A 15,491-nucleotide genomic window follows, 5' to 3' on the forward strand; every position below is an offset into this window, starting at 1 on the left:
GTGTGCGTGTTTGTGTGTGTGTATGCACATGCACGCTAGCTTCAGCAACTGATGTGAAGTTGTTTTGTAGGCTTCATTAGTTCATTTAGAGATGCATTTAAAAAGTATAGAAGAATATCAATTAAATTTACTTGGCATTAAAGTAAAAGTACTCATTTTGCTGAAAAAATGGAATGTGACTGGTATATTAAGTACATGTAATTACAAATTACTTTAATAAAAATAAGTCTGGTAACCACTGAAAGTTTAATCTTTATTTATAAACTAATTATGCTATTTGATGTAAAAAAAATAATAATCTGAAAAGTAATAACTACTAAAGCTATCAATAAATGAAGTGAGCCAAAGTTTCTGTTCCTGCCACCCTCTTTATTGGTTTGCACTTAATCAGGCTGGATCAGATGTACCTGAGAGAGAACATAAGACATCATTAATTAACTGTTATTTATTTCAGTGAACTTTTATAAAGGCCGCTAGAAGATCCCTGAAGGTTTTGTTTTTAGATAATTTAACTTATTGCCAATACTCAAATTTCAGTACTGTGCAGTTCAGTTTTTACTTTGATCTTATAAAAAAATCAGGGAGCCATTTCATTTTCATTGAACTTTAAGAGATCTCTGCACTTTGTGTTTTTTATATAATAAAACAACCAACCATTTCAACCAAGATTTGCGTCAGAGTTTGTGTTATTCTACAAAAGTTTAAGGTCTTTTTATCACAGATTTTCAGTGTACAAAAACAAACAAACAGTATACTAATCCCAGGTGTGTTATTCTAAATTTTGACACCAAAATTTTATTTTATACTGCAAATGAATATCGGTTCTAAATAACGGATATCGGTTTCCTTGACTACTAATAATCGGTATTGGTTATCGGTTTCCTTGACTACTAATAATCGGTATCGGTATCAGCCCTAAAAAAAACCCCATATCGGTCGATCCCTAATGTGGATGATTTTATCTCCAGCTCAGCTACTGTGAACGAGGCCTTTTCAGTCACCACAACAGCAAAGGTAAATTCTGTCCCATGCTGGACAAATGCACTGGAGCTGAGAGCCAAGTGGATAGAAAGTGGACTGGAACATACAACCGAGACAGACAAAAGTGGAAATGTGCTCAAGGTGTTGGGTTTAGTATGTAGACCAGAGAGCGATGACTTTGTGTTTGATCTGAAAGGACTATTGGAAATGTTGAAAGGCAAAGAAAACACAAAGAGAAGTGTGCTGCAAACATCAGCTCATATTTTTGTTCCCATAGGTTTCCTAACTCCCTTCACCATAAGAGTAAAATGTCTGTTTCAAGAATTGTGGGAAAGGGGAATCAGTTGGGATGAGCAACTCCCACCAGGCTTGACTGAAAAATGGGACCAGTGGTGTGCAAAGCTGCCGAAGCGCCACCTGGTGGCCATTCCGAGATGGCATAAAATTGACATCCAGCCAATCTCCGAGACAATCAAACTGCATGTTTACTGTGATGCTAATGAGAAGGCATACAGCGCTGTGGCCTATCTGCAAGGACAAAATGAGGAAGGAGAAGTTGTGACAAGCTTTGTTGCATCCAAGTCAAAGGTGGCTCCATTAAAGAAAATGACATTACCACGTTTAGAGCTGATGGGTGCACTGATCGGTGCAAGGCTTGGGAACAATCTTCTCAAGCCACTGGACATGGAAACCAGTCAGCTTAACATGTGGACAGATTCAATGATTGTCTTTCACTGGATACGCAGCACAGCACAAAGGTGGAAGCCATTTGTGGCAAACAGAGTGACTGAAATACAAGGTCTGACAGATCCAGAGTCATGGTCTCACTGCTGTGGCAAAATAAATCCTGCGGATTTGCCAACTAGAGGCCAGAGCGTCGAAACACTCATTCAGAGTCAGCTGTGGTGAAGCGGACCAACTCCACTGTCATCTCCTGGTGAGGTAGAAAGTTTTGATGAGGACTGTGTTGTTCACGACATAAACTCTGAGCTTAGGTCTACATTTCAGACTGTCGCATTAAAAATCTGTCTCGCGAGATTTGTGAGCTATCCAAACTTCTATTTGTGACCTGTGGGGGCAGTAATGCGCCTTTGCTACGTCTAGCCTGCCAGAACCTAAAGAAGGAGAAGGAAAAGAAGAAGAGGAGGAGAAGGAAGCAGAGTGGAATCAGCCAGAATGACGTCGGAAAATACCGGTATTACCATTGAAGATGCCCCCGCCACTTTCAAATCGTTTGTTTGGCAGCATTTTGGGTACCCGGCGGAAATGATAAATGGCAGTAGAGTGACTGATAAGACACGGACAATATGCAAGCATTGTATGAAAATAATGCCGTACACCGCGGCTAATACGAGCACGATGCAGAGACATATACAGCACCACCACAGCTCGGTACTCAAATCAACAACTGCACCTGTGAAGAAAACACTAACAGGCCAGACAACGCTGACAAACGCATTCGGACCTCAACTTCCACAGTCAAGCACCAGAGCCACAACAATAACAAGAGACATAGGTGTTTTCATCACAGCAGATATGAGGCTATTTTCTGTGGTAGAAAATCAAGGATTTCGGCGACTCATCCACACACTGGAACCGAAATACACCATCCCATCACGCACGCATTTTACCCGCACAGTGATCCCGAACCTCTATGGAGAGTCCAAGAGCAAGGTTGTACAGATCCTGAAAGACGCAGAAAGCATCGCCATAACAACAGACGGTTGGACATTGAGAGGTACGCAAAGCTACATCACAATTACAGCCCACACAATCAACAATGACTGGAAAATGGAAAGTGTTGTACTACAGACTTGCCCACTTTTCTAGTCCCACACAGGGGCAAACATAGCTGAGGTTTTACAGACAGCTGTTACTGACTGGGAGCTTAAAAAACCCAACCACAGCATCGCTATTGTTACTGACAATGCACGTAATATGGACGTGGCCGTGCGCGAGGCGGGATTGAAGCCGCACATTAAGTGTTTTGCGCACACTATAAATCTTGCAACCCAAGCTGGCCTCGGTGTTCCCCGCGTCGCTCGTTTGCTCGGGCAGGTGAGACGTGTGGCTGCTTTTTTTCATCGGAGTTCAACGGCTACCGCGGTGTTAATGTCCAAGCAGAAACAGCTACAATTGCCATCACACAAGTTAATCATGGACGTTACGACGCCATGGAACAGCACGTTGGATATGCTGGCTTGTTACCTCGAGCAGCAAGCTGCCATAGCAGCAGCTCTCACCAGCCCAGAGATAAGACAAAATGCCCGAAGCATTGATACACTTGACAGCTGCGATGTCAGAGATGCTGAAGACCTTGTGAAGCTGCTGCATCCTTTGAAGACAGCCACCACAGTGTTGTGTGAGGAGAAGAGTCCCACAGTGTCTCTCATTGTGCCACTGAAGAGCATGATTGAACAGAACATGACACCAAATGATGGAGATTCCACCACCGTGGCCAACACAAAGACTGCAATCCTCACGAATATTGCAAACAGATACAGTGGGGATGCCTTCAACTATCTGCTGGAGTGCACGGTACTGGACCCAAGGTTCCGGACTCTACCTCAGCTAGACCATGACCAGCGTGAGGCCGTCTTCCTGAGGGTACAGAACAAGGCAGAACAGTTGCTGCAAAAACAGGTATATATATCACTTTAAATTGTATTGTGTATGTTTGTCAACTAAACATTTTTAAGAGATTGATGAAGTGTGTGTGTTAGAAACATGAGAGCATCTCTGTGTGTGTGTGTGTGTGTGTGTGTGTGTGTGTGGAGGGCTCTTAGCTGCTTATCAAATTTAACACCAGTGTTTCTTCTGTTTAAAGACCACAGCTGAGGAGAGGGAAGAAGGGGCAGCAGGTGGAGCTCACTGTCCCACACACGGTAGAGAGGAGGCTGTGAGAGATGATGAGCCCGAAGTGACAGAACCTGCTCCCATAAAGACAGCACTTGAGGACCTGTTAGGGAACTCTTTTTCTACTGAGCCAGAGGAGTCCAACAGTTCAAAACAGGCTGAGAGGGAAGTTGAAAACTACAGAAAAGAGGCCTCTATCCCTCTCAGTGGCTGCCCTCTGAAGTGGTGGCAAGAACACTGCTCCCAATATCCTTTGCTGTCTCACCTTGCCAAAGCGTGCCTTTCTGTCCCTGCTACCTCCGTTCCAAGTGAGCGCATCTTTTCAACAGCAGGAGACATAGTCAATGCGCAAAGATCCCAACTGCTGCCAGAGAATGTGGACATGCTAATATTCTTAAAAAAGAACATGGCTGTGTAGTTGCAGCAAGTTGTCAGTGACATACTTGGTCAGGCTCTGTTTGCACTATTTGCACTCTGTATTGACAGAGTAGAACTTTGATTTGGTTTTGCACATAATATTGTTTGCACTTGAAAAAAAGAAAGAAATATTTAATTTTATTTATTTTATTTTAACTTTTATAAATTTTAGTTTTAGTTTCAATTTGTGGAAGAAGTTTATTAAAAGCTCATGCTTACATCATGCATGTAAAGAGTTATAATAAAACATTTCAAAATGCATGTGCAACTCTATTAAATAAAAGTCTGTTGGTCCAGTCATATATTTTGTCATTGTAGTTTTCTTAAAATCTCGTCTCGTTCTCGTGAACCCAATATCGTGTCTCGTCTCGTCTCGTGAGCTGAGTGTATCGTCACACCCCTACTGAACAAGCTTACCCACTGTTAGACTAAAAGTATAGCAGGTTGAAAACAGTGCTAAGAATAACTGCTTGGGTGAAAAGGTTCATCACTAATGCCAGATCTAGTCAGAAAACTCAGGGAGAGCTAACTGCACAGGAGCTCACTGCAGCAGAAATGTACTGGGTGGGGGTGGCACAAGAGCACAGTTTCAGCCAAGAAGTTAGTGCATTGAAAGCTGGACAAGATGTTAGCAGAGTGTCAACAATAAGGGACTTTAAACCATTCTTAGATGAAAACAGTCGTATTTGTGTAGGAGGCAGGCTACAGCACTCCAATCTTAGCTTCAGGGAGCAACACCCATGGGTGCTGCCTACAAAACACAAGATAAGATAAGATACACCTTTATTGATCCCATAATTGAGAAATTCCAGTGTTACAGCAGTCAAGGGGAAAGAGTCAGATTAAAGATTTCAAAATTTAAACTTAAAAACTTAAAACTTAAAAAACTAGGCATGCAAAATAAGTACAAAAATACAAGGAACAACGATAAATAACAATAACAATAATAATTATAATAATAATAATAATAATGAGAAGTGGATAATAATGAGCAGCAGTGAATGAAAATGAGCAGTGGATAAAGGGAGCACATCTAGTGCAAGTGATTGTATGTGCAAAACAGCAGACAGCTGTGGTGTCCATAAAGTGTCCATAGTGTCAATAAAGTGTCCATGGTGCAGTTTACTGTGAGCAGTGCTGGTTATGTAGCCTGACAGCAGCAGGCAGGAAGGACCTGCGATAGCGTTCCTTCACACACTTTGGGTGAATCAGTCTATCGCTGAAGGAGCTCTCCAGAGCTTTTATCTCCTCCTGCAGAGGATGGGAGTCATTAGTCCTCAGAGATGACAGCTTGGCTGTCATCCTCCTTTCTCCCACCACCTGCACAGAGTCCAGAGAGCATCCCAGGACAGAGCTGGCCTTCTTGATCAGCTTGTCCAGTCTCTTCCTATCTGCAGCCGAGACGCTGCTGCCCCAGCAGACCACTCCGTAAAAGATGGCTGATGCCACCACAGTGTCAAAGAAGGTCTTCAGGAGCGCCCCCTGCACTCCAAAAGACCTGAGCCGCCTCAGCAGGTAGAGTCTGCTTTGGCCTTTCCTGTACAGTGCTGTTATGTGATTAGTCCAGTCCAGTTTATTGTTAAGATGAACACCCAGGTACTTATAAGATGTCACCATCTCAATGTCCTTTCCCTGGATGTTCACCGGTGTTGGGGGGAGGAGTCTGCGCCTGCGGAAATCCACCATCAGCTCTTTGGTTTTCCCCGCGTTGATCTGAAGGTGGTTCCTCAGGCACCAGTCCACAAAGTCCTGGTTCAGTTCTCTGTACTCCCTGTCGTCCCCATCTGTGATGAGGCCGACTATGGCAGAGTCGTCAGAGAACTTCTGCAGATGACAGGTGGGGGTGTCGTATGAAAAGTCTGCAGTGTAGAGGGTGAAGAGGAACGGTGCCAGCACCGTCCCCTGCGGGGCCCCCGTACTGCAGACAACCAAGTCCGATACACAATCCTGGGTCCTGACATACTGCGGCCGGTCCGTGAGGTAGTCCAGGATCCAGGATGTGAGGTGATTAGCCACCCCTATGTGCTCCAGTTTGTCCCTCAGAAGCGCAGGCTGTATGGTGTTGAAAGCGCTGGAGAAATCAAAGAACATGATTCTCACAGAGCTTCCAGGCTTCTCCAGGTGAGAAAGAGCTCTATGCAGGAGGAAGATGACGGCGTCGTCCACCCCAATGCCAGGCTGGTAGGCAAACTGCAGCGGGTCCATTGAAGGGCCTACTGCGGGGCGGAGACGAGACAGGACCAGGCGCTCCAGAGTCTTCATGAGGTGCGATGTTAATGCCACCGGTCTGAAGCTGCTGAAGTCCTTGGGGTGCGGAGTCTTGGGCACAGGTACCACGCAGGATGTCTTCCACAGCTGTGGTACTCTCCCCAGCCTCAGGCTCAGGTTGAAGATGGTTTCAACTATCCCGCACAGTTGGTCTGCGCAGGACTTCAGGAGCCTGGAGCTGATGCCGTCTGGACCCGCAGCCTTCCTCGTCTTTATCCTCCTCAGCTGATCTCTCACCTGACAGGTAGTGAAGGACAAGCTGGAGCAGGGGGGCTGTGTGCTGGGGGGTGGAGGTGATGAGGTGGGGGGAGGGGTGGGGGGTGGTGAGATGTCCGCGGGAGTGGGGGTGGGGGAGGTGTCGAAGCAGTGTGCCAGGAGTGTAGGTGGGGGGGAAGGTGAAGGTGAGGATGTGGGGGGTTGCAGCTGTGATGTCTGGGCCAGGGGAGGGGCAGACTGATCAAATCTATTGAAGAACAGATTCCGATCATTCACCCACTTCTGGTCGCCTCTGGCCTGGGAGTCCGGTGTCCTGAGATGGTTTTCAGACCTCTCCAGACTCCACTGACGTCGCTCTGCTGCAGCTGTTCCTCCATCTTCTTTTTATATCCTTCCTTCCCCCCACCTGATGTTTCTCTGTATCTCCTTCTGCACGGCCTTCAGCTCCTCCTTTATTTCCAGAGTTAAAAACTCCGCTTCTCCTTCAGGAGAGCCTTTATATCTGGAGTAATTCAGGGTTTGGTTTTGGAGAAGCAGCTTACAGTCCTGGTGGGTACAGTGCTTTCCACACAGAAGTTTATGTTGTCTGTAATACATGATGTCAGACTGTCAATGTCCTCCCCATGGGAATCACTGAGTACCTCCCACACAATGGTTTTGAAGCAGTCTTTCAGGGCCTCCTCGGCCTCATCAGACCACCTCTTCACAGTGCGGGTGGTTGCTGGTTCTCTCTGCACCAGAGGTCTGTAAACAGGCAGAAGATGAACCAGGTTGTGATCAGCTCTTCCCAGGGGGGCAGGGGGGATGAGTGGTATGCCTCCTTGGTGCTGGCATAAAATAAATCCAGAGTTTTATTGTCTCTGGTGTGGCAGGAAACATACTGGGTGAAGGTGGGCAGGGTGGTGGATGGACGGGCGTGGTTGAAGTCCCCAGAGATCAGAAGGAGGGCCTGAGGGTGCTGTGTTTGCAGCCTACTTGTAACAGAGTGGAGAATGTCACAAGCAGACTCAGCCTTTGCAGACGGGGGGACATACACTGCTACCATTATGCCATGAGAAAACTCCCTGGGTAGATAATATGGTCTCATGCCAACAGCCAGCAGCTCAATGTCCCTGCAGCAATGCTGTTCCTTGATAGTGATGTGCCCAGAGTTACACCATCTATCATTCACAAACACATCCAGCCCTCCTCCTTTCCTCTTACCGCTGTCCGCTGTCCTGTCGTGTCTGATGACCTGGAATCCGTCAAGCGCGGCGATCGTGTCTGGTACTTCCATGTTCAGCCATGTCTCTGTAAACACCAGCACGCTGCTCTGCCGGTACTCCCTCTGATGGCGAGTCAGCGCCGACAGCTCGCCCATCTTGTTGGGGAGCGATCTTACGTTCCCCATAACGACGGACAAGAGGACGGGTTTGTACCATCTCCTCTGTTGTCGGCACTGCACTCCGGCGCGAGATCCCCGTCTCCGCAGCTCACTGGGAATGTCGTGCCTCTCCTCGGGCCGCACCACGGTGTGTTGTAGCGCTAACAGCTGGTCCTGGGTGTAAACAATGGAGCCACGGCTGGGCACCAGGTCCCCGCACACGATCGTATCCATAGTAAAATGGGAGAAAGACCGCTATAAAGAGAGCAGTCTTCATCTCCATGACAAAACAGAACATAAGTGCTAGCTACTGAAAAAAACTCCAAATAAGAAAGTTAAATGAAAAAGAAATTGAAAGAAGCTCAGCGGTGAGCAGGAGCTGCTGTAACAGGCGTCCGCACTGGGGGCGCCATCTTGTACTCAAGTACTCTGAATTACTGGTTCAGTACTGCCATGAGACAGTGATGCATTCTGGGGTTAGAGATACTCTAGTGCAGATGAGGGAAAAATGCTGGGTACTGAAGGGGAGACACTTAGTGAAGAAAATGGTTTCACGTTGCTACATATGTTTGAAACTGAAGGTGAAACCAGCAAAGCAAGTCACAGCTCCCCTACCCAGAGACCGAGTTACTGAGTCCCCACCATTTGAGACTTTGCAGGGCCATTATATGTCAAGACTAGTGGTCAATCCAAGGCATATATTGCTCTTTTCACTTGTGCTGTCACAAGGGCAGTGCATTTAGAGCTTGTGACAGATCTAACTACAGAAAGGTTTCTATTAGCCTTAAAGAGGTTTATTGCAAGGCGAGGACTGTGTAAAGTTATTTACTCAGATGATGCCAAAACCTTCAAAAGAGCAGTTAAAGATCTGAGAGAACTGTGGAAGTCAGTCAGGGGATCAGAGCTCACAGAATTCTTTACCAATAAAGGGATCACCTGGAAGTTTATTGCCGAGCGAGCTGCATGGTGGGGTGGCTTCTGGGAGAGACTAGTGAGATCTGTAAAGGCATGTTTAAAACGGGTGCTAGGGAAGGCATCACTGTGCTTCGAGGAGCTGACGACAATGCTTGCAGAAATAGAGGCTGTGTTGAACTACAGACATCTTTCATATGTGGACAGTGCATCAACAGAGCCGCAGCGACTCACACCCTCTCACTTCCTGGTTGGGAAAAGATTAACCTCCCTACCACCAAAGACTCTGGTTCCACTCTGTCAGGCGACCAATGTGAGCAGAGAGGACATGGGCCGGCAGTGGAAATACCGGCAGAGACTCTTAACCAGCCTTTGGAATAGCTGGAGGAAGGATTACTTGAGGGACTTGAGATCAGTTCACGAGTGTAAGACCCCTATACCCACTGTGCTGAAGGTGGGAGATGTCGTACTGATTGGAGAGGACAGATTGCCCAGATAGACATGGAAAATGGGCAACCGAACTGTTTCCAGACAGAGATGGACTTGTTCGTTTCCTGTGCTGTTCGCACATCTGCGGGCAGTTTGTTGAGGAGCGGTGTTCAACTGATATATCCTTTAGAGATTGTTTAAAGTGATGGACTGAGTATTGATGAACATTTGTTCATCGGGCAGGAGTGTTAAGAAATGTTAAAGGGGAGGTTCCTTTTTTTACAACCTGGACCTTATTTCTGGCATTAAATATGGTTGTTTACTCACCCAGATAAGTTTGGTGTCGTTTGGAGTCCTTCGGAAGATATTTAGATCCGCGAGAGCCGCGTACATCCATATAGTGGGAATGATCAGGGCACCGACAATGAGGCTCTGAATAACACATTATCTGCCGCGAAACTCGTTAATTTCACCAATATGTTTTTATGAATCGCTAGAGTTGCTTGTCATCGACATCCGGGTCATTTATACTGACCTACTAACCTCTGCAAAAAACAAACAAAAAAAAAAACAGGCAATTCGTAAAGACAATCCTCTTTACCACCGAAACGGTCACCTTTCTGTTTCTCACTTTTTGTCACTGAGCACTATGTAATAATAAATTCACGTTTTGCGTAAGAAGTGCCTCTGCTTGTTGTGCAGTGTGCGGACCGTTCTACACAAGCGATGAGAAGAAACTAAAGAAATGTAAATTCTCATAGTTATTTACTTATCAAGCAAACAAATTCAAGGAAAATAAACAATTTATACATGTGTAGGCTACTTACTCAATTGAAAGTTGCCCGTTCGGTCCTGCAGGCTTTGGCTGGGTCTTCCAGTTTACTTTCGGGACACGAGAAAAACAGCCCGGTTGATCATAGAAGTGAAATCCTCTGTAGTTGTGAGACAGTCATTTCTGGAGACTTCCAGACGTGTATTTCCTGGCCTCAAATCCCACTCGGAGCAACAAAGGCATTCCTCCTCTGTTGGCATAGTGGAACATTGTCCACAAGAACACCACCAGTTAGCATCTATTCTCGGACGTGCAGCGGTTTGTTGTTCTCTGGCCAGCTGTTCCTCTCTCTGCCTCCACATCCTCCTTTCAAAGAGCTCCTCATCCGTATACTCTGGCTCAAAACGGTAAGGACATCCATCATATTCAAAGTCGTCGTCCACAACCCTTTAAAATCTGACAAATATTCAGCCATGTTTAAAAAAACTAACAGTAGCAAATTCCAGTTGTAAACAGAGCCGTGCTGCGGGTGTGTGGCGGCGCGCGCACCTGGATGACATCATCCAGGTCAGAGGTTAGTAGGTCAGTATAAATGACCCGGATGATGATGACAAGCAACTCTAGCGATTCATAAAAACATACTGGTGAAATGAACGAGTTTCGCGGCAGATAATGTGTTATTTAGAGCCTCATTGTCGGTGCCCCGATCATTCCCACTATATGGATGTACGCGGCTCTCGCGGATCTAAATATCTTCCGAAGGACTCCAAATGACACCAAACTTATCTGGGTGAGTAAACAACCGTATTTAATGCCAGAAATAAGGTCCAGGTTGTAAAAAACGGAACTTTCCCTTTTAAGTTAAATAAATAAGTAAATTCATGGTCAGTTAAAAGGGCAAGTATTTACAGTTGAAAATGTTGCTATTTACAATATTTACATGTCACAAGGAACGAGAATATTGTATTTAACCAGAGATTTCATTTCCTTTGAAAGCTTTGAGTTGAACTACTTTAAATGCTTTTATTTTGAAAGTCCAGACAGGAAGTAGTGAAGTAACGTGCCAAGATGTCGGCTAAAGGTCTACTGTTTTATCCTCCTGCTAATGTTTGTAAGAAGCAGCTAATCCGCTAATAAAAGCTGACTTTACAGTTTCTATGCTTTCCTCCTTGAAAGAAGCTCCAACTACACATCAGTCTCCTCAGTAGAGGAGGGACAGAGAGCAGAATAAATGGAGAGGGAGATGCTGGTAGAGAGATAGTGTTTGTTGATAGATATTGTTAATGTCACTTATTATGCTTCTGTGCATTGATAGCTCTTTTTTGTTCTGTTTCTGCTTTATGTTGAGGAGGGCCATGCATGATTATCTATCCATCTGTCTGTCTGTCTATATGCTAAAAAAAGTGGATCGGTTCCTCGCTGCTAAAAATGTGGCCCATTGACATTATCTGATTTTTAAAATCCGGCCCAGTTGAAACTGTAATTGAATAGCCCTGACCTAAAGGTTGTATTGTTTTATTTGTATTGTTATTTTTTAACACTAGCACTAATAGGCCATCACTCACTGTTTCCACATTAATGTTTAAAATAGAAACGTCAATTTGAATAGCTTACATGCTTGATTATCATGCAGTTGACAGACAGTGTTGATATTGGCATTGGTATCAGTTGACAAGATACGGTTATAAATGGCAGTGGCAAGGCCACCCTACTCACTGTACCTTGCACATGTTTAAAATAAAAACATCAATATTTGAACCTGTGCATTATTTGAATAGCTTAGTATTGAATGCACAATAACAAGGTACGTTTATACATGGTACTAGGCCCAGTTTAATATAAAACACAATTTAATATACAATATATATAGTAGGGGGTCCCTGCTCCATCAGTTTGGGGGTCCTTGGCCTGAAAAACGTTGAAGACCTCTGATCTAGGGACCTGTCCAGGTTTACCCTGCCTCTCGCTTAATGACAGCTGGGATAGGCTGTCACTGTCATGTCGAAGTGTTCCATATTTTCTGCGTGTGTCACCACACACTCTGCTACAACAGATCTGATCTTATGAGCTGCACTGCTTCGAATCCGATTGTACATTATACCACTGGGTAATCCACTGAAATAAATTCACCTAAAAACAACTGAATGATGCTTTGACCCGCAGGATATTCTAATGTCTTTACTGTGTTCTCACCACGATTCCCCTGAAAAATACACCAATTGAAGCTGACAGAATGAGAGCAGTTACTGTATGTCGTTATCACGTGAATAGTGGGGGGAGGAGGGGAGGTGGACACTTAGCGTTCCATCTCTGCTGTGAATGATTTATTTAAAAAAAAACTTTTATATTTGATCTAAATCACGTTATTTCTAAAAATCTCATTTGGCAGTAGATGCATTGGAAATTGTAAGTTTCTGTTTCTTTTTTTTCACGCTTGTCTGATAAAACTCGTGGAGACATTAATCCAAATAAATGACATATTTATCTAAATCCTGCAGAGCTCTGCTGGTGCAGGTTTCATTGAAGGGGCCCCGCCTTCACTTCCAGCAAATCATGTGCAAAGCATTGTGGGGATTTTATACCTGCGGAGGATCCACACATGCATCCTTGGAATTTCTCTGAAAGAAGGACCCAGTCCTCGGTGAAACTATGAAGGATCCCTGACATTGGAACAGTCCTTCCTTTAATTATTGTTGTTAATGGCGTAGCTTCCTTCAAATTCGGCCATTTGAGGATCCTTCCTTGACTTTGAAAAACACCTGGTGGCTGCCATCTTGCATTGGTGATGTCATTCGGAGCCAGTCTGCACAGTAGCGACTCACAGTAGATTTCCTGCTGTTTGACCAATCAGGAGCAGTGCTATTGATTACCAGTACTAGATCAGCAATTGCAGCTGTCAATCATGATGTCAAACCTCCTTTTTATAGCAACAAAAAAACTATTCATAACCCCAAAAAATGAACACTTGGGGTGCCCAGTAGCTCAGTGGGTAGAGCCAATACTACATTCCTGCAGTAAAGGCGGCTGCACTTTCAGGACTACAGTTCTAGGATCCTTTTTTTCCCGCCACAGCACCAACTGCTGATTTGAATGACCACAGAAGTGCAAACAAAACAGTATTCCATCGAAATACTCTCGCTTACAGTTTTAAAGGTTTATTCTACCAATATACAACTTTCTGTTTCATTATTTATAGTTTTAAGGTTCATTCCACCTAAGTACTACTTTCTGCCAAGTACTTGTGGTTTTAAAATTCTGCTTTGCCTTGCAATTCAACTTGGTTGCTAAGACTTGAAATTTGTTTAATTTGCAGAACTACTTCATTGTATTAAGCTTAGTTTGTGTCCCTGAAATCATTTCATATAGGCTATATATTAACATGAAAGAATTAAACATGGGGTAATATGTAGTGCAGACCTGCAGAAAAGGCAATAAAATACCTGAAAGTGCGAAAAAAAAAAAAGCGAACATCTCATCTGACATTACATAACTATGTCAAAATGAAGCCTGGTAACATGTATTTTGGGGTAAACAGGCGGTCAGCACAGTTAAAGATCATCATCTTTTGAAGTTGGCTAGAATTAATTATTGTAGTCAATAAGCCAAAAATTAATAAATGACACCTACTTGGGATTGCCTAGTCATGCTATGGTTAACGTTGAACAAATGAATGCATTAAAATCACAATTACACCCTAAAGAATGATGAGGACAATAGTGAAATTTGACTTGTTAATATTACTTGGCAAAAGCCCATCTTGTATAACGCCACTTTCAACATATATCATGGCAATTAACCGTCACTGTGTGACCATAACCACCTGTATAATTAACCCCGTGTTGATGGTGAAATTAACAGAATAGGCCTATAGGCTAAATAAGGGGGTCTTAACCGAAACGTCCATGGGGTGTCCATGTAGCTAAACAAACAGGCTAATGCAGTTGCAACAAACTATCATAAGCTTGTCATTAGTAGCTAATGTTAAGTAAATTTATTGCATACTTCGGCAAGCCGCTGTTAACTTTCTGGTTCAGTTTGAGACTACGGACTTATTTTTAACATTAAACAAATAAAACTGTTTTCACCTTCAGTAATCACACTTGTTTGTTGTCTGTCTGAAATCTTGAAATGCGGTCCTTGGTTGTCCAATTCGGTAAGTGGCGATGTGGTGAAAAACTAGGGTCCTAGAATTGCGGCCCCGGAATTGCGGTCCTGAAACTGTAGCCTACCTTACTGCAGCTATACCCACTTGGTAGCCTGGGTGTTTCATGTATGAAGGCAGTGTCCTTGCTACAGCAGCAGCAGGTTTAATTTCAGCCCACAGTCCTGTGGTACTTGCCATCCCCTCTCTCTCCCATTTTCACACATAAACTGTCCTCACAAATGAAGGCAAAAGCCAAATAAATACTCTTAGAAAAAAAGAACACTTGATAGGCACCTAAAATGACAAATCATTTTTGGGAAAAATGTACACTGCTCAAAAAAATAAAGGGAACATCATCATCACAGTGTAACTCAAAGTCCATCAAACTCCTGGAATATCAACCTTTCCAGTTAGGAAGCAATACTGATAGTTAATCAATTTCACCTGTTGTTGTGCAAATTGGACGGACAACGCACACCTGCCAACCTGTACGCGTTTTGTGTACCAGGAATGCATTTTGACATCCATCATGCAAGTTGTCACTCTCAAATTGATGCCCGGTGAGTATTGGTGCGTGGGCGGAACGAAAAGATTTCGACCAATCAGAGCGCTGCATATGCCCCCCCCCTCACCTGCGCTCCCATCCACGGCCCACTAAGAAAGATACGCTTGCTTCGCTTCAGTTCCATTCAGTCAGACGCAGTGCACTGCCGCCCTCAGCCTCAAGCTAGAAAGGCCCTCTTCTCTAGCACATATATATATATATATATATATATATATNAATTGATGCCCGGTGAGTATTGGTGCGTGGGCGGAACGAAAAGATTTCGACCAATCAGAGCGCTGCATATGCCCCCCCCCTCACCTGCGCTCCCATCCACGGCCCACTAAGAAAGATACGCTTGCTTCGCTTCAGTTCCATTCAGTCAGACGCAGTGCACTGCCGCCCTCAGCCTCAAGCTAGAAAGGCCCTCTTCTCTAGCACATATATATATATATATATATATATATATGTGTGTGTGTGTATGTATATATTTATATATATATGTGTGTGTGTGTGTGTATATATATATATGTGTGTGTGTGTGTGTATATATATATATGTGTGTGTGTGTGTATATATATATATATAT

General features: G+C 44.3%; 2 protein-coding genes across 2 annotated transcripts in view; both read left to right on the forward strand.

Annotated features, from left to right (window-relative positions):
- The first annotated feature begins 6 nt into the window (after positions 1–6).
- Positions 7–5,052, forward strand: LOC126384704 (zinc finger BED domain-containing protein 4-like). The gene is made up of 2 exons (XM_050035921.1): positions 7–3,624; positions 3,809–5,052. The coding sequence occupies exons 1-2, from the start codon at positions 2,920–2,922 to the stop codon at positions 4,253–4,255; spliced, it is 1,152 nt and encodes a 383-aa protein (XP_049891878.1). The 5' UTR covers positions 7–2,919; the 3' UTR covers positions 4,256–5,052.
- A 4,112-nt stretch (positions 5,053–9,164) lies between these two features.
- The window catches only part of riox2 (ribosomal oxygenase 2), an 87,396-nt gene continuing 81,069 nt past the window's right edge, over positions 9,165–15,491 (forward strand). Inside the window, exon 1 of the mRNA XM_050041068.1 lies at positions 9,165–9,467. Coding sequence (XP_049897025.1) covers positions 9,165–9,467 — 303 coding nt within the window. The remainder of the gene's footprint in view (positions 9,468–15,491) is intronic.

Source organism: Epinephelus moara, chromosome 3 (assembly GCF_006386435.1).
Source record: "Epinephelus moara isolate mb chromosome 3, YSFRI_EMoa_1.0, whole genome shotgun sequence".
Classification (NCBI taxonomy): domain Eukaryota; kingdom Metazoa; phylum Chordata; class Actinopteri; order Perciformes; family Serranidae; genus Epinephelus; species Epinephelus moara.

Excerpts from the sequence above, each read along its gene's own strand:
- LOC126384704 (XM_050035921.1), top strand. The coding sequence starts at position 2,920 with ATGGACGTGGCCGTGCGCGAGGCGGGATTGAAGCCGCACATTAAGTGT. Across the intron at positions 3,625-3,808 it reads AACAGTTGCTGCAAAAACAG|ACCACAGCTGAGGAGAGGGA; the intron begins GTATATATATCA and ends TTCTGTTTAAAG.